This window comes from Melitaea cinxia, chromosome 8 (assembly GCF_905220565.1).
Source record: "Melitaea cinxia chromosome 8, ilMelCinx1.1, whole genome shotgun sequence".
Taxonomy (NCBI): Eukaryota; Metazoa; Arthropoda; class Insecta; order Lepidoptera; family Nymphalidae; genus Melitaea; species Melitaea cinxia.
This window is the reverse complement of record NC_059401.1, coordinates 13890113-13908144: the sequence shown is the minus strand read 5'-3', so window position 1 is coordinate 13908144 and position 18032 is coordinate 13890113. Positions and strand designations below refer to the sequence as shown.

Here is an 18032-nt window from a genome sequence, read left to right as displayed (position 1 = left end):
ACACCACGATGTGCATTGGTTTTTTAGCTACACATTTTGTTTTTCATTCTTTGTTATTTAAATTTAAAACATCGGTATTTCGCTATTTTAATTTATCTACAGTATGGTAGTACAGGATATTTTAATATTTAATAGATCAGTAGATTCTTAATAACTTACAAAATAAAATTTACTTAACATTATCTTTCTACATAACATTATTTCATTACGAAAGAACTAAAATCACTGAAGAATGGCCACGAAACTAAAACTTACAAGTGTAGAATATACCTAATAAAAATAAACATGTAACTTTACTTGGATAATATATATATTTTTATTTTTATTTTTAAATACAAATTACAAAAAAAATATATCAAAGAAATACAAAATTATTGAATGTTTTATTAAAGTAATAAAAACTTTATAGGTAGCAGTAGGCATTAAGGTACTCTCGAATGTATAATTATGAAAATAAAACAACTGTCGGTTCCCGTACTAATGGTTGTCATTTTACATTTCCCTGTCGAATTCCTAATTGAAGAAATTATGTTATTATAACATTGGAATAACAAAATCAATTTTTTCTGTAACAGTGGAACAATTTGTATTGAAATTTACAAATGAAATGTGAAAAATATGACTGACAGAGCAATAGCGGTGAGTTAAACATACATAAAATAAGTACTATTTTTAATTATATATTTCACCGATCTCGAGAGTTATCTAGATAAAACTCGATTAAAAGTTTATGCGTAAAGTCTTATATACTAGTACTGTGTACGTGAATTTAAAAATGGATAACGCTATTGGTTTCCTATTATTTCAACTGAATGTATTATATTTAGTAAGTGGTAAATGTAAGTATTTATTTCTACTTAAATGTTTTACCCGCTATTGGTATTTTCAATCAGAAAAGCTAGAAAAAAAAAATGCGAATTCCATTAAGCCATAATTAAGCGAAATTAAGTCATTTTATTGTCATATTTTTTTCAGTCACGTCCCAGCTTGGAACAGGTTATTGCAATAGTGGATTTTATGGAAAAGCACCCTGCTTTGGCTCTCGGTCAATTAAGAGGTTTGGAGGGAAGAGATGAAAGCAAAAAACTCTGGTGCAAACTGACAAGGATTGTAAATAATATTACTGGACCAACACGCCCTATGAAATCTTGGGTTAAAGTTAGTTATTATATCTTTACTAGCTGACTCGGCAAACGTTGTCTTGCCTCTAAACGCTATTAAAAAATAGGGGTTGGTGGTAGAAGGGTGAAAATAAAAAATAATGTGCACACAAAATTTCATGAGAATCGGTCAAGCCATTTCAGAGAAGATTAACTACAAACACTGCGACACGAGAATTTTATATATTAGATAATAGGTCTCTGTATTATTTATAAATTATTTTTTTAATTCATTTTCTTTTATAATTTCATTGCATTTTATTTTGCTTTTATATTTTTTTTAAAATGAACTATTTAAATATTTCTAAGACTTAAAATTTGTATGAAGATTTATTTACAACAGAGAAAAATAAAAATTATCTGTTTCTCTTTTTACCCTCTAATACCAGCCGGCCTAGCATGCATACAACGAGATATCTCTTGACGAGAGAGAGAGATAATGTCTACATCGAGTATTTTCTCGATTACCCTAACATGCGCACTACGAGAGACAAAATTCTCTTCCGAAGACTTCGCCTTGTCGAGTAGAGAAACATTATCAACCATAATCACAACTGAATATCATTCTTATTTCTTATGTCGTAAAGTTGAATTTACAAGGTTATTGACCAATCGTGCCAAACCGGGATGAGCCAACGTTTGTATAATTTCAAACGAGTGACACATGTTTTATTTAACAATGTTCTCGGCCTTTTGGCTAAGATAAAAAGTGTATATCTAATTTAAAAAATCTAATATGGAAAATAAAACGGCGTAAGTAAATGAATTTAATTATATATGTAAAACAATATGCTCGTGTTGTGCTTTATATCTTGTCGCACATTAGATAATTGTAATTCTATCACGCATTGTTTTTTTTTTTTAATTTTTAAATTTTTTTGAATTTTTGAATTTTTTTTTTGATTATTGATTTAACTTTTATTCTATTTAATTTTATTTTTACTTATTGATTTTTTTAATATAATTTTGTTTTGTTTTTTATTCTGAATGTTGTCTTGTCTTGTTGTACTAACCCAATATGGACTTATACTTTGGTCTGAAATAAAGTATTATTATTATTATTATTTAGAATAAGAAGCAACAGGGCGCAAATACGTTTTTTGTGTCATTATATGGCACACTTCACTCGACTTTTCGCATTTCCCGCTCTTCGTATACCGAAATTATATAATTATAATAGGGAAACGCCATGGTATACAAAAAATAGGCACCCGGTTTTATTTATTTTTTATTTATCGTCTTTCTCGTCGATAATATTGAAGACGAGAAGTTTCTCTTCCTAAAACGACTAAATTCGACAAAATTACGATGTCATGTTACCTTCCGTAGAGATAAATATCACAGATCACTAAAATTTAATGATTATCTCTTCTTGACGTAACGAGAAGAGTATCGCGTGCACGCATGTTAGCTACTGTAGACATAGAGAGATAATACGAGAAAAGGGGTACACAAAATTTTGTCGTGGCGCGCATGCTAGGCCTGCAAGAATCCAAAATAATTTTAATAATTTAATTTAAATTTATTATTTGAGAAAGTATTTGAAAATTTAATTTAAATCTAAATCAGGTAGGTAGTAAATGTTAATATAATATACATAGAAAAATATTTTAAATTAATTGAATCAATTATATCTTTACAGTACTGGGCGGACAAAAAATCAACTGTAAGATCAAAAGTGCAATCCGGGGGTGGAGATCCCAATACTCTATGTTCAAATATAGAAAAGAAAATATGGGATTTATTTTTGTCAAATGATGCAGGAAATAGTACGTATAGACAGTTATACCTTCTATTCTTGTAAACTCCATGCCAATTCTTTATCAACTATTTGTACACTTCCCTACTGCTTCTCATTTTATATGCCCTGTCCTATACCCTGAGGTGGTCTGGAAGAAATCGGTCTTAGTAATAAGACTGCCTTTGTACATCTTTCTTCGTATGTATCCCTTTTTGTAACGTTTCTTTGTAGTGTACAATAAAGCGTATTTATTATTATTATTATACCTTCCTTTACTTTCTATGCCAGTCATCTGCCCAAAGGTTGCCTGAAAGATTGCTGTGTTAGTTGTAAGGCCATCTATTGCAACTGATTGAATGTGGTTATTATTAATTATTTATACATTCACATTTTGTATGAAATTTACGTCAAAATTCTATCTCTAAGCAGTAAATTCAGAGAAATCAATATAGAAATTGACTATGATTGAATAGTGAATATGTACAACAGGCAGACCTAAATCTATACAGCGTTATCTTCTAGTCGACCTTATGATATCCAAGAAACTTTGTTGAAGTATTTGATTCAAGTGAGGTAGGGTACAGCAGGAAATTCCTGCTCAAAATATGGACCAGCCCGACTGGGATAGTCCTCGACCTTATAGAAGACCACAGCTAACTAATACTGTTTTTGAGCAGTATTGTGTTTCTGTTGGTGAGTAAGGTGAACCAGAGCTCTTGGGGGATTGAGTCGGCAGTGCGCTTGTGATGCTTCTGGTGTTGCTGACGTCTATTAGCTACGGTAATTGCTTACCATCAGGTGAGCCGTCCGCTTGTTTGCTGATGTAGTTGAAAGAAAAAAAACTATATTAGTGTCCAAAAATCTGTTATCAAATAAACATAGAAAACAATGAAAAACATACTTTGTGTGTATGTTAGACATTTAATTATTACCGTTATTTACTTTTATTTCTATATTTGTCGTACTAAATACAATTTTAAATATTTTTATTAAAAAAAAAATAAACAAAAATATTTAAAAATATAAAAATCTCAGCTCCTCAGATAACAGATTGAGGCCCCAGTAGCTAAGACTTCAGACTGAGGAAACTTCTCACAATATGGCCCATTACAAGCAAAACTGCTTTTTTTAAATCTGACCCTGACCCTTGATCCAATTATTTATGTGTATTATAATATGCTTAAATTATTAAAATATAGGTAAGGCTTTAGATTAAGAACCGTCGAATTATCTAAGCTTAAAATTTGATCGTTTATTGGCATAATTTCGTTACAAAAAAAAAAAAAATAACCCTAACCTATCTAACTACCAAATTAGACTGTTTATCGACATAATTTAGTTACAAAAAAATATTACTTTTCTTAACTCTGACTTCTAACCTATCTAACCTTAAAATGCGGTTCTTAATCTAAAGCCTAGCCAAAATATAAAATAGTATACTTATTAACTCATATTTACTGCAGAAAGTCGTAACTCAGTAAAACTCGAATCGCACTATACGGAAGAAGCATTTTTCGATGATAATATGGATCAGAACCATGAAAGCGAACCTGTTCTTAATTTTGAGGAATCAACAAATATAGAGGAACGACAGATGCGTGTTATGGAGAAATTGGTAAATATAGACTTTTAGTCAACGCCTTTTGTTCTTTATGTCAGTTGTACTTAACTTTACACAGGTTTTAAGTTACCTTAGGAACAGAATACCGTGTGTGCATGTTAATATAAGGCAAAGAAATATGGGCTTTCTTAATCTGTTGGTAATTCAACTGATGCTGCTAAGATTATTGTAATATTGATGTTAGTGTATAGTTAAAAAACTACGCTGGTGTAGTGGTGCTTGTAGGCGCCTAAAACACCGATGGCTTGCGGGTTCAATTTCCACTCGGGATGAATGTATTTATACAAAGATTTCGTTCCGGTTTAGATGTCTGGCCTTGTGGGTCTTCCCAGCTGCCTCGAAGAGCACGTTAAGCTGTCCTGGTTGTTATCATAAGTATCTGATAGCGATCGTTACTCATAGTAGGAAATGTATCCGCCAACCCGCAGTGGTTGCCCTCCAAACCCTCTGCATGGCGAAAGAGGCCCAGAAAAATGAAAGTGAGAAGAGGTCCAGAAATGCCCAGCAGTGGGATCTAACTGACGGAATCGCAATCGTAATTTATGTTAGTCGAACTCAGACTGAATCAATAAGTATATTTTCAATGATTTTAGGTGAAATCGATGGGCGAGCAAGCAATGGCTATGATGCAGTTGGCTCACGCGTCTAACGCTCACACACAGGCCATGGAACGATTGGCTGAAGCATCACAGATTCAAGTAAGTAATGTTCTAATGTTTATGCGAATTCCACTCATTTTATTGACAACAACGATTTCGGATCCCCTATGGAAAATATCTCATAAAACATGGACAAATGCAGACCAAATTCTCATATAGGATTATGAGAGTCTATAAGATCTGATAGATTCGTATAACTCGGTTCGTTAGGACGTTTCGGATACTTTACAGCAATCATGGTCACGGGAGCTATCGTCGTCGTCTAAAAAACTAAAAAACTTAATAACAACTAAATAACACGGGTCAACGTTGGGCATCTGAAAACCTTAATAAAACGGGATAAAATCCGAAAAAGTGGTAAACTCTTATATTCTTGCGCTTTTGCGAGCTTATTTAGATGGTATCCCAAATATTATATACATTTTCGAAGGATATATTTTCGGCTTTAGGTTAAACTTTTTTACATCTCACGTACAGCGCCCTCTGTCTTTTTCTACGTGTTTTTCGTCTCGGTCACATTTCAGCACTTATTGTTTGTTTTATCTCCAAGATGTGTTTGAAATAATCGGCGTCAGTGTCCTGAGTTTACAAGTGTTCATAATAAACAAATTTACTATTACAGAATACCAGCCTCGCGGTTCACCCGCGTAAATTCCTATCCCGTGGGTATATCGGGATAAAAGTAGCCTATGCGTTTTTCACAATCTCTCTAGCTCTACGTAATGTCTTTGTAAGGAGTTAAGTAGTTTTTTCGTGAAAGATCAACAAACATCCAACTATCCCAACAAATTGATCATTATGATTAATTTTGATTTATAATATAACTAGCTGACCCGGCGAACTTCGTATCGCCTAACACAAACTTTATCGTATGGTATTAAAGTTCAAATTGACTTTTAAGTATTATCACAAATCTTTTGTATGGGAGTATAGAAAAGTGTTGTTTTTAGACTTTTTCAGGAAATTTAATTTTTTTTTTTTTAGAATTTTTCTCTCCGTAAGAACCATCCTCGTACTTCAAGGAATATTTTAAAAAAAGAATTAGCGAAATCGGTCCAACCGTTCTCGAGTTTTGCGCTTAGCAACACATTCAGCGACTCATTTTTATATTATAGAGAATAGTCTATACTAATATTATAAAGAGGTAAAGTTTATAACTTTGTTTGTATGTAGGGGGTAATCTTCGCAAATACTGATCCGATCATGAAAATTCTTTCACTAACAGAAAGCTACACTATTCAGGAGTAACATAGGCTACATTTTATTGTAATTGAACAAAAAATTCAGTAAATAAGAAAAAGATTAAAATATAATATCAAAATGGTAAATAAACTAGCGCCATCAATCGCTATTAGAAAACAATTTATTAGTCTTTCGACGTTATTAATTTAGTCTATCGACGACGTTTTCTCGATTTTTGATAGATGGCGTTGGAGCAACATATTATTTATTTAAGTGCTATAAAATTTGTTCTTTAAAGTATGTTATTTGGTTAATATAATAATAATTAACGCCCAACGAAGTGGGCACGGGTCGGCTAGTTTATAATATAATAGTTAATTAAATTAATTATTTTTATAATGAATTGAACGTTGTATTCTGTTTTTTAGGCACGAGCAATGGAGCGTTTGGCTAATGCGTTTGAAACTATAAGTTCTACAACACATGACATAGGAAACGCTATTGTCGACATCGACTCCACAATGAAAAGGTTCTACACAACCTCACCTACTTAGCACAGGTTTATACAGTGAAGTGAAAATGTTTTGAACAATTATATTACCTGAAATGGTAACAGACACTATTATAATGACATTAATGTCCATAATATGTCGTATTTGATATTTTATTGAGATACACAGCAGGGAATGTCTTGAAATCTTGATCAGCCTGACTTGAAAAGTACCTCAACCTTACAGAAGATCACAGCGAAATAATAGACAATATTACTGCTCTCAAAATAGTCTCGAGTTCCTGTGATGAGATAGTGGATTTTTTCACAGAGCTATGAAAGTGGAATACGTGACACGTAGACACGTACGTGGAGACACGTGATATGTAAATAGATTTTACAAGAGGCGTCAAATGTAAATTATATGAGATCTGAATGAATTTTTAATAATAAATTTTGAAAGATATTTAAACTTATTAACTTGTATCTTGTATGTTACTGAATTGATTATGGTCTTGATTTCTTTTTAATAATACTCAAACACGGTCGTTTGTTCCTACGGTAAGCAACTTAATGCTTGTGTAACAGGTAACAGAAGACGTTTTAGGTATTTTTTTTTTCTTTCGGCTCTTATCTAATTGTATACATAGAAGATTTTATTGCCATTTTAGGACTGTTAAGTTCCTTATGTACATAGCCTTAGAGTATACATTACACAGTAGTATAGAGCGCGCGTATTGCACAAATTGCTTAATACGTATCCTAGGCAAATGAACTATAGATACTACGTTGATGAGTATATGACAAATAGAGATGGCATAAATAATTTACTGAATGGCAACGAGCTATCGATAAGTCATGTAAATAGATATGTTTGTTAAATACATTTAAATTAAATTAAATTTTGTTTCTATTTAATAAGGTTTTGAAAGCATAATACCTTAGTCTTTAAATTATTTTAAACTCACTATATACAATAAATAAAAGATGATAAAATTTGCCATAAAGCTATATATATATATATATAATATTATTGTATGGTATGGTATGGTATGGTTAACACGGGCTGGTTTCCGCAACTCGACGACTTTGCGCCTATTTTGCGTGTGTGGGAGTAATTCGGTTCACTCTTGCCACCCAAGCTCCTCCAGAAACTTCAGAAGCTTTTTTGGCTTCTTGAAGATCTCCGGAAGTGTCTTCAGGGTGCCAAGATGTTGTGCCCGGTAAGCCGCTACACCTGGACAGTAAAGAAGTACATGCGTAGCCGTTTCTTCTGTTCCCATGCAAGCTCTGCACAGGGGACTGTCCGTAATGCCCATATTAAATAGGTGTTTGTTATACAGACCGTGTCCAGTCAGTGCTGCAGTTATTAGTCTCAGTTGGCGTCTGTCCAGATTTATTAGAATTCTTGCCAATTTTGCATCAATTTCTGGCAGCGCCAACTTGGCTTGCCTACAGTCCTCAATTTCGGACCATAGTGTGATATGTTTGCGTTTCATGCGTTGTCGAATTTGGCCTTTGAGCCAGCAAGAAGGTAACGGTATAATCGGTTCGGCCCCTATAGCCGTCATACTTGACCCCCTTCTTGCTAGCTCATCTGCCCTGTCGTTACCGCGTGTGTTGTTGTGACCTTTGATCCATTGCAGTGTGATGTCATTATTTTCACCTACCTGCATCAGGGTGTTATGGCATTCATAGATTATACCTGACGTGGTCGAGTTACTATCCAGTGCCTGTAGTACTGACATGCTGTCCGATAATATTGTTCTGGCTGCCTCAAGTATACCCAAGCACTCTGCTTGAAACACTGTGTTATAGGTACCAATGGGTAGTGATATATTAATATTTAGGTCTTCGGAGAAGATACCGCTTCCCTGTTTTCGTTTTAGAGCCATCCGTGAAGATGCTCAGGTCTCGCCCAATTGAGGCTACACGTGAATCCTCTTCTAGCTGTATTTTGTATTTTTTATCAAAAATATATTTGATCTGTATTCCGTCATTTGGTGCTTCCATGAACGGAATGTCTTTGGCTATGTCTTCCAGAATTTTTATGTGTGGTATGCCTGTTGAGCACAGTAGTTTGTGAGTCTTTAGTCTTACTGCAGTAACTGCAGCTTCTTGTTGGATAAATAGGTGGAGTGGCAGGATATTTAGCATGGACTCCATTGCCGTTGTTGGTGTGGTTCTCATGCTGCCCGTGATTGCCATGCACACCAACCTCTGCCAGCTTTGTAGCTTGGATTGCGTTGTGGTGAGGAGTGTTCTACGCCACCACACCACAGCACCATAACTGATCATGGGTCTAATGACCGCAGTGTAGAGCCATAGGGTCAGTTTGGGCGTAAGTCCCCAACTCTTGCCAATCATCCTGCGGCATTGCCAGAAGATGATGCTGGCTTTGTTTAATTTATTATCTATGTGTTTGGACCAGCTTAGCTTATTATTTAGTATTACACCTAAATACTTTACCTCTGAGGTTAGATTCAGGGTTCAGTTAAAGAGTTTTGGTAGAGTGTAATTTCCCAAGTCTCGTTTGTTCGTGAACATAACTAATTCTGTTTTGTTCGGGTTTATGGATAGGTTATGCTCCTCTCACCATCTTTCTACTAATAGCAGGGCTGTCTGAGTTAGTTCACAAAGTGTACTTGTGAACTTGCCCGCCACGAGTATAACTAGGTCGTCTGCATAGCCTATTGTATAATATCTGTTGTCGTTTAGCAAGGATATTAGATCGTTTACTACAAGGTTCCATAGCAAGGGTGATAACACCCCTCCTTGGGGACATCCTTTAGCAACGATAGCGCCTTGTTTGTTGTTATTGTCTACTCTTACGATCCTGTTTGCCAGCATGTTTCTGATCCAAGTAATTATAGTTGGGTTTGTTTTATGGCGGTTTAGCGCTGTAACTAAGCTGTTGAAATTTGTTTTATCAAAAGCCCCTTCGATGTCAATAAAGGTGCCTAAGCAGGATTCCTTGATTATGAGTGCTTCTTCGATCTTGCCCACTACAGCATGTAAGGCTGATTCTGTAGATTTACCTGCACTATAGGCATGTTGATTCTTGTGTAGGGGTACTTTTGGTAGTACGTTATCTCTCAGGTACCTATCGCATAGTCTCTCCAAGGTCTTTAGGAGGAAGGATGTGAGACTGATTGGCCTATAGGACTTTGCGTCTGAGTAGTCTGCTTTACCGGGTTTAGGTATGAAGATAACCTTTACTTCCCTCCATGATTTCGGCACATAGCCAAAAGCTAGGCAGGCTTGAAAGATTGTGTTAAGTGTGTGATTTAATTTTGTGCCTCCCTATTTGAGAAACGCAGGGTATACACCATCTGGTCCTGGCGTTTTAAATGGCTGGAAGCTCCTGATTGCCCACGCTATTCTCTTTGGTTGTATTACCTCACTTGCGCACTTCCAGGCGCTGTCTGATGTGGTGAGGTTTGTATCTTGCCAGCTAGTTGTGGTAACCATAGTGCAGTCAGGGAAGTGCGTCTGGATTAGCACTTGGTGTGACTCTTCTGATGATTTGGTGTAGGTATTATCTGTTTTCTTTAGGGACGCCAGTTCTCGTTGTGGGTCCCCAGTAAGGATTTTGCGGATTCTACTGGCCTGCACAAACGACTCGATCGCTTCGCAGAACTTTCGCCATGCTCGAGTTCTCCAGTATCTGATTCGCTTCTTGTACAAGGCCTTTACGTTCCTGTAGTGATCCCAATCCTGGTTGTTATATGTGTTCATAGCTCTATTGAGTGTTTTCCTCACCTTAGCTCTGAGGCGTTTTAACTCTGGGCCCCACCATGATTTTTTGTCGGTTGGGTTATCCGGAGGGTGAATTAGTGGGGATGTTGCTTCGTAGCATTTTGTTAACAAAGATGTTAGTTTCTCCACTAGTTCTTCTATACTTTGAGTGTTTGTTATTCTTTCAGGACAGTCAAGTGCTTGTAGCCCTTTTTCGAGCATTGCACGAAACTCTTCCTTGTTAGTCTTACGCACATTCCTATAGGGTTGTATAGGTGTTGGGACTAGACCTAGATCGAAGCGTATCCACCTGTGATCTGAGCAGAACGCTTCGTCAGACACGTGCCAGTTCAATATGAGTTTCGACCCGCCGTCGTTTGCCAGCGTGAGATCGATTATGGTTCTAGCACGCCTGGTAACGAACGTGGGTTTGTTACCTGTGTTGATAATGTATAGTTTAGTAGTGGATAAGTATTCAATAAGTGTCTTACCTCTGTTATTAGTTTTTTCGTTACCCCAGACTGTGTGATGACAGTTCGAGTCTGTTGCAACGATGATGTCTAATTTCTCTGACTCGCAGTAGTTGACCAGCCGTACTAGGTCTTGTGGTGGGGGATCCTCTCCGTCTGGCATATAGACAGACGTGAGAACTACTCCCCGCGATGTGTTCGAGGGATTAGCTGTTTTAATTGTGCAGATATCTCTGGAACAAAATTCTGTTAGGGTCTGCACGGGTATGTTATTAGAGACAAATATAGTTGCCCTTGGGTTAGGTTCGTTACTTGTTATGAGCTTACCTTTGAGGTTGCCTAATCCTTGTATGGACCCTGACCCCGATAGCCAGGGTTCTTGGATGAGGGCTACAGCTGTATTGTTTATCTCCAACCACCTACGCAGCTGTGCCGTAGCGGTAAGGCTGTGGTGGAGATTGATTTGAAGAGCTCGACTACTGGGTAAAAGGGACTCCGTCATCAGAGTCGTCCCCTGTCCCGAGGTCGAGTTCTTTTATCCCTTGGGCCCAATCCCCGACACTATCCGCCTCATCACCGTCGCTCGCCATGTCGGCGTTCGTCGGATCGTGCGCAGTGTCCGAGAGGATGCCTTCGGGAGTGTCATTCTCTTCACCGCTGGTGCCCGGTTGTTGGGTAGACTCCTCTACCATCATCGGGGTATCCCCTGGCTGTTTCTCCTCTGTTGGTGTTGTTTCTCTCGATTTTGGTGGTATGTCAGTAAACCGTCCCTTGCGTTCTTCGAACTTAATGTAGACGGCGCCCAGCATATAGCATAGTTGCCGTCCACGTTCTAGAATGCTAGGGATTAAGTCCTCTGGTATACTGACTACTATAAAGGTGCCTGTAGCCTGTTTTTGAGCTGCGTGCAGCAACCATCGATCTACTTCAGCCCAGGGGTTGAAGTAGCGAAGTGCTTCGCCAATCTTACTTGTCTCAGTTTTACCTGGTATTAAGATTCCACACCTGACTTTCCTTGGTAAGTCCGATTTCTTTCGAACTTCTAAACTGACTCCGGAAGTCAGTGTGTGGCCGTTGATATTACTCCTCACCCACTCCATTGCCTCGACGTTCATGCACCACAGCTGTAGGGAGCCGTTAGCATATGTCGGTTTGCCTTGGAACGTGGGTGGATTGCTAGCTCTGGCCTGAACTAGAGACCAGAGTTTGTTATTGAGCATCTCTTCTATTTCTTCCGCTTGTTCCCTGGTTAGGTGTCCCGCGTTTGTTGCTGTGACGGCCGCAATCAGATCGGATTTAGCGGCCGCTGCATAGGATTTGGGTGTCGCACCAGTGCGGGCCTTCTTGTTGGCCCCGCTAGGTGTCACCGTATCCTCGGGATGATGCCTTTTGTTGGTATTTTTTGAGGTACCCGGTTTAGGATCTGGCGTTGCTTCCGGGTTAACCTCTGTTGCTGGTGCCAGAGCATTTTCAGCTCTTAGCTTCCTCTTCGACCTGTTTATAGCATTAGGTCTCTTTCTGCGTTTGTCTGGCTCGCTTTTCTCAGAATTTGCAGTGTTTGTATTGGCCTTCTTGGTTTGTTGTGGCTTGTTTGATTTTTTGGAGGTGACTACCGTCCACGGTCCTCCTTTGGTCGGTCCTGGTAGGGTGGCCGCAGTCAACCCCCCGGACGTCCCCTTCTCAGTAGCTGCGATTGCTTCCGCGTCAGCCGACGGGGCCAAAACCACGTTTCTGGATGGCACCATATCTGCTTCAGCGTCGGCTCTCGCTCCGCCGGTCGTGGACGCCGGTGGAGCACCTACGGCCGCCCCCCTCCCCGCACCAGTCTCTCCAGCCTCTGTCACCGTTGGGGGGGCCTCCAGTGTCCTGGCTGCCACCTTCCCTCCCATGGCAGAGGCCGTCGCAACCGTCGCAGGGCGGCCCGAGGTAGATGAGGTAAGGGGGCCCCGTGGGGCCACCATTGTCTTCGATTGTTGTTTTTTTGTGGATGTCGGTAGAGCGGGTTTAGAAACCTTGGGTTGCCCCTTGGTCTCCTTACCTTTTCCCCCTTTCCTACATTGTTTTGCTCGATCTGTAGCGTGGGACCCTCTCACAGGAGAACCTGTGATTGGATCACCGGACGCGTTCGCAGCAGTTGTTTTGTTGGGGTTTTCTTCGGGATGTCCCTCCGAAACCACCTTTTTGTCGGTGTTTTTTATGAATCCTGAGGTATCCATAGTTCGTAAAGAAAAATCTTCATCTGCTGAGCTTCCTACCCTCCTTCGAGCCCGCAACTGGGAGTGCTATATGAGCACTAGGACTGCCCAGCAGATATAGGTGAAGAGAGTTGGCGTACAGCGCGACATCAGGAGCTCGGACGCACGTGCCCGGGGGCCGCATGCTATGTGTGGCTGGTAGACCGGATTCGGATCTACCAGTTGTTCCACACATCCTTACTCCGTCAGCATGGCCTTCCGCTTCTCCCCCTCCACCTCACCTACAGCCCTCTGACGGGACGTATAGCCGTTTCCCCCAAGCTGGTTAGACCCGGGGGCTACTGTTTAGCACGAAATCGGGACCAAAGGGGCGTGTTGTCGGCTGGTCTGGCACGACTCAACCTCCCAGGACTCCGTCATCCGCGCGTACAGCGGTCAAGTGCGGAGGCTCTACCGCAGGTAGGCATTTGTAGTTGAGATCCACCGGGTCACCTACTATACCCGGCAGATGGCCTGTCACACTTAGCTACAGCAGTCCGGGGTAGATGGTAGTTTGCGGCGCCCGTTTCGACCACAGTATTACCAGGGTGTGCGACCCACTCCAAAAGACCTGACGCCCTAAGGAACGGGTTCGCCCCCAAGCCCGTACGTCGGCGAGCTGAGGGCGACGAGGACGCGTATGACAGACTTGACAGGGACGAGCCAATAGCCTAACGCCGCACACTTAAGCGTACTCACCCCCGCCCTACACCCCAGTAACCCCCACCCCTAGTAATATTATTGTATTTATATGCTTATATTTGTATGTAAAGGCGTGATTTAATAATCAGTTCATACTTTTCATTATTATGTCGGTAAGATCGAAAATTATTATTCATATTTTATTAATATGTAATTCGTATTTCAATATGATTTCCAAAAAACTTGATTTAGTAAAAATACCAAGCTAAGCACGGTCACCCAGGTACTTTATATTTACATATATACCACCATACCATGTTCAATATGTTATTTCCTATACTATTAAATGAGATATGTATCTATAAATAAGTAATTATACATAGGTACATTTGTTTGTTCATTTCTTATGTCAGAATCAGAAAAATATTTATTTTCACACAAACTACAAACAATGCTTACAAAAACACATGATCAAAATATTTATGGCAAATTGGTTTGCCAAATGAATAAAAAGTGTCTATTTCATTTGAATATTTCTTGTTTTAATCTTATTTCAGAAATTATGTTTAAAAGAAATGTCTCAAAGTCGTGTGGACTTGTTAATAGTTTAGGTTTATGAAATAAAAGTTCGGGTTTAGTGTATTTTTTTAAATAATGAATCATTTAATACTAATTTTATGTTATGTTCATTAAATATTATTTCTCATTTTATTGACCGCTAAAAAGCGTAAGCTTGTTATAAAGCTGTCTTTTAGTTTTCTTGTCATTTGACTTTCGAACTAAGTATTTAACGCGTATAACAATATATTTTTGATCACTGCTCTTATCAAATGCAGTAAATGATTGCTGTAAGGTTCTCGTTCAAACAAATGAGCGCGAAGAACTTTAAAAATATCTGTTCCAATGAATAGCTTCATTGTTTTACTAACCATGCTTCGAGGATCACGATATGTTCCGTTTTCGATTCTTGTGATCAGCGGATGAAGAACAGGTAAGGAGGGTAATTTGTTCTAGGGACGTACAGTTTCCCGTAAAGTCTTCTTTAAGTTCCATATGAACCAACAGTTTTTTGTAGATGGCTCTGAACTGAGAGGCCGACGGATTATTATTAAAGCCACCGTGGGATCGTATTATTGAAAAGAGGATTTCTAGATGATCTTGGCTTATTTTAAGAAATTCTTTTTTTTTCTTGCTTGACTAGCCTGTTGTATAACTCTTTCAGGCTTTCAATGCACACACAAAGCCCAAGAAATCCAATTTTACTGCGCGAATGTACAATCTCTTGATTTTCATTTGGAAACACTAAGGTTTGTAGATTTTTTTTTTCTTGCATTTTCTAGAAACGTTGTATAGACTCATTTTTCTCATTAATGGGAGCTTTGAAGTCGATTCCGGGAAATTTACGTGAATTGAGAATGTCAAAGAGATTGTTTATTATATGAATAAAAGTCACCGTTGCGGCGGTGTTGGCAAAATTTATTAAATGCAGCTTTTGATCACAAAATTCGATCGCTTTTGCTACACTAACGCTTAATAGTTGCACTGCTAGTTTAACTTTCAAAACTTGATTTTTAAAATCAATATGTCTTGATGTTAATTTATTTGCGAGTTGAAACTTTTCATTTTCCTGCAAGTTGTTGAGCTCAACAAAGTATTGCCATTTAATAAGGCCCCCGTTGCTATCTTGAAAAACCTTTTTACTTTCTAATGTGTTTCTGACAAGTTTGACCATATGGCATGGATCAAGAAACTCATAGATAGGCTGTTCCGTCTCAGGGTGCGGGAAATATGTTTTTAACTGTCCTAGCTCGAATGAACAGCCAAGTTCGCGAGCCATAGCCATGTTGCTGGGCAACCGTCGAATGTCATTGATACAACTTCTATGCCGACCTCACAGCAATTGGAAACGCACATTCGAACTAAATTAGCCCTTTGCTCTCCAGTAACGCCATCCACCAAAAATATCCGAAGGGCAGTTTCCATCCACCGTTTATTGCAACTAAAAGAAATACCAGAGCTTGTGTACAAAGTCCGGCTCTATCTTCGGGCACGTCGATTCCTGCTCCAAAGTCCACATAACCTTGCACTTTGTTGCCATCATACTCTTTGAGTTTACGCATGGACATTTCATCGATAACTAAGTTACATAAAACTTAATTTTTGGTCGCCTTTACTTTTTGGCAAAGAGCATTGAATGACTCGGCAGTGAAACCTGGACTCGCATTGAGGCATTGGTGCCATTTCCGGATTGTACTTGGGCGTGGCAGACATGTGTTAAATGTACTCCTTATGTAAGAGTAGGCCTTTGGAGAATAAAAAGCGAGTGTTAGCGCAAATGTGCGGAGCTCTGGTGAATATTCCTTGCCTTTATTAATCATTCTCTTAGCTGCTGCAGAAATTCCGCACAATTCTAGAAGGTCAATTTGCTCCTGAGTAATTAATCTCTTTTCTTTTAACTCGTTGAGTACTTGCGACAAATTTTCTACTTTCTTTTTCAAACGCCGACGTGTTGCGTAGAGGGCATTAGATCGCAATCGGCGACGTTTAGCTACGTCTTTTAATCGAATTATTTCTTTTTTCAATTTACGTTTTCTTGGTGTATCGTCTATATTTGGGAGAAGTCGACATTCGTCTGGAGGCGTTTCGGAATCGATATGCATATTGTTTGAAGATGAAGGTTCGTATTGTGTGAAAGGTGTGGTAGGTACTTGGCCTGAATTAAATGACGGTGCTGCCACTGAATTATCATCAGAAGGTATTGAAGGACAAAGAAAAAGCGATGGGAGAGCGGTACTTATTAATTTGCGTAGTCCTTTTTTTGTTTCATAGAAATTGGAATCAAGAAAGTGTACTGAACAAACTTTACTCCATATATTTGGCTCAAAATTTGTTTGTTTTAAAGCGAAAACCCACTTGTTTATCAAGATACGATTTTTTGAAAATCTGAAAAAAAAACGATGTATTTTAAAATTATTTTGACACTTTTTTGGGAAACGTCGAATATTTCGGGTAGGGCTATCCTCAAAATATTTTAAACTATTTTTGTACCTATGCCGCTGTAAATTCCTTACAAAGTGTTATTTATCACAATGCACTATCATCATTTTTTTTTATTTAATTTTATACCTACCAAAATCGATTTAGTAGTTTAGGCGTGATATTGTAACAGAAAAATATTAGAAAATATATCGTACAAAACATACTATAAAATTATTTATAACAATTGATTATAATATTTTGAGTATTAAAGTTGCATTAATGTGTTGTAAGTATGTAATTTTTCTAGCAAACATTATATCGACTGCAGCGGTCGTGTCACATCTCTGAAATCAAAAATAACTATAAAAAATAACTATAAAAATCGACTTACCGATGAAATGTGATACTGGATTTAAATTTTGTATGTTTTCTAGTATCGTTTTTGCAAGATCGAACTGCACATTTTACCATTTTTCATACGTAAATATGAAAAAAATCTCTAGAGAAACGCTCTTTCCTAGCACTCAACGACGACTACAAGCGCTCGCGGCGGGAACGTAATTTTGTTCTCACCTGTGCCTATTGTTCCCACTTTGTTGGGCGCTCTCTATACTACTGTAATGTATACTCTAAGTACATCATTAAATAAATTAAAACACTAAAAACATATCTAATTTTTTAAAAGTTTTTGTACTGATTAAAGTGTTATTTCATATTATTGTACATTATTGTAGTACTATTAATTTATGATGTGACTAGCGCCATCTGTTGGTTATGGACATAACGTTTATATAAATAGCAATAAAAATACACCTCATTAAAATTATTTATTTAAGCTTTAAGATCTTATTAACTTTATAATATATGTATATTATATTTTAATAAAGATTAACAACTAAAAACGTTATATTATGCACAACTATCTTATCTTCTATTATAAAAATCATTGGTTAAGTATATTTGTCATGTTTGGCATCTTTTGAAATATTATAAAATTATGGAAAATAATTGTACTAATAAGGGCATTTAAACTTATTTAGGCCCTCAGGGCCTTTGCACAGCCCGTAACAAATAGAATATGGGACCTCAATAACTATTCTAGACATTAATCATTAT

At 37.9% G+C, this 18032-nt stretch overlaps 1 protein-coding gene across 1 annotated transcript; it reads left to right on the top strand.

Annotated features, from left to right (window-relative positions):
* Window positions 1-482: 482 nt before the first annotated feature.
* Window positions 483-7750, top strand: LOC123655798. The gene is made up of 6 exons (XM_045591553.1): window positions 483-639; window positions 976-1158; window positions 2803-2933; window positions 4369-4516; window positions 5116-5220; window positions 6792-7750. The coding sequence occupies exons 1-6, from the start codon at window positions 619-621 to the stop codon at window positions 6915-6917; spliced, it is 714 nt and encodes a 237-aa protein (XP_045447509.1). The 5' UTR covers window positions 483-618; the 3' UTR covers window positions 6918-7750.
* The last annotated feature ends 10282 nt before the right edge of the window (window positions 7751-18032 follow it).

Bases quoted from the DNA above. Each gene is read 5' to 3' on its own strand.
- LOC123655798 (XM_045591553.1), top strand. From the start codon at position 619: ATGACTGACAGAGCAATAGCG. The intron at 1,159-2,802 runs GTTAGTTATTAT...ATATCTTTACAG, and splicing joins CTATGAAATCTTGGGTTAAA to TACTGGGCGGACAAAAAATC. The intron at 5,221-6,791 runs GTAAGTAATGTT...TCTGTTTTTTAG, and splicing joins CTGAAGCATCACAGATTCAA to GCACGAGCAATGGAGCGTTT.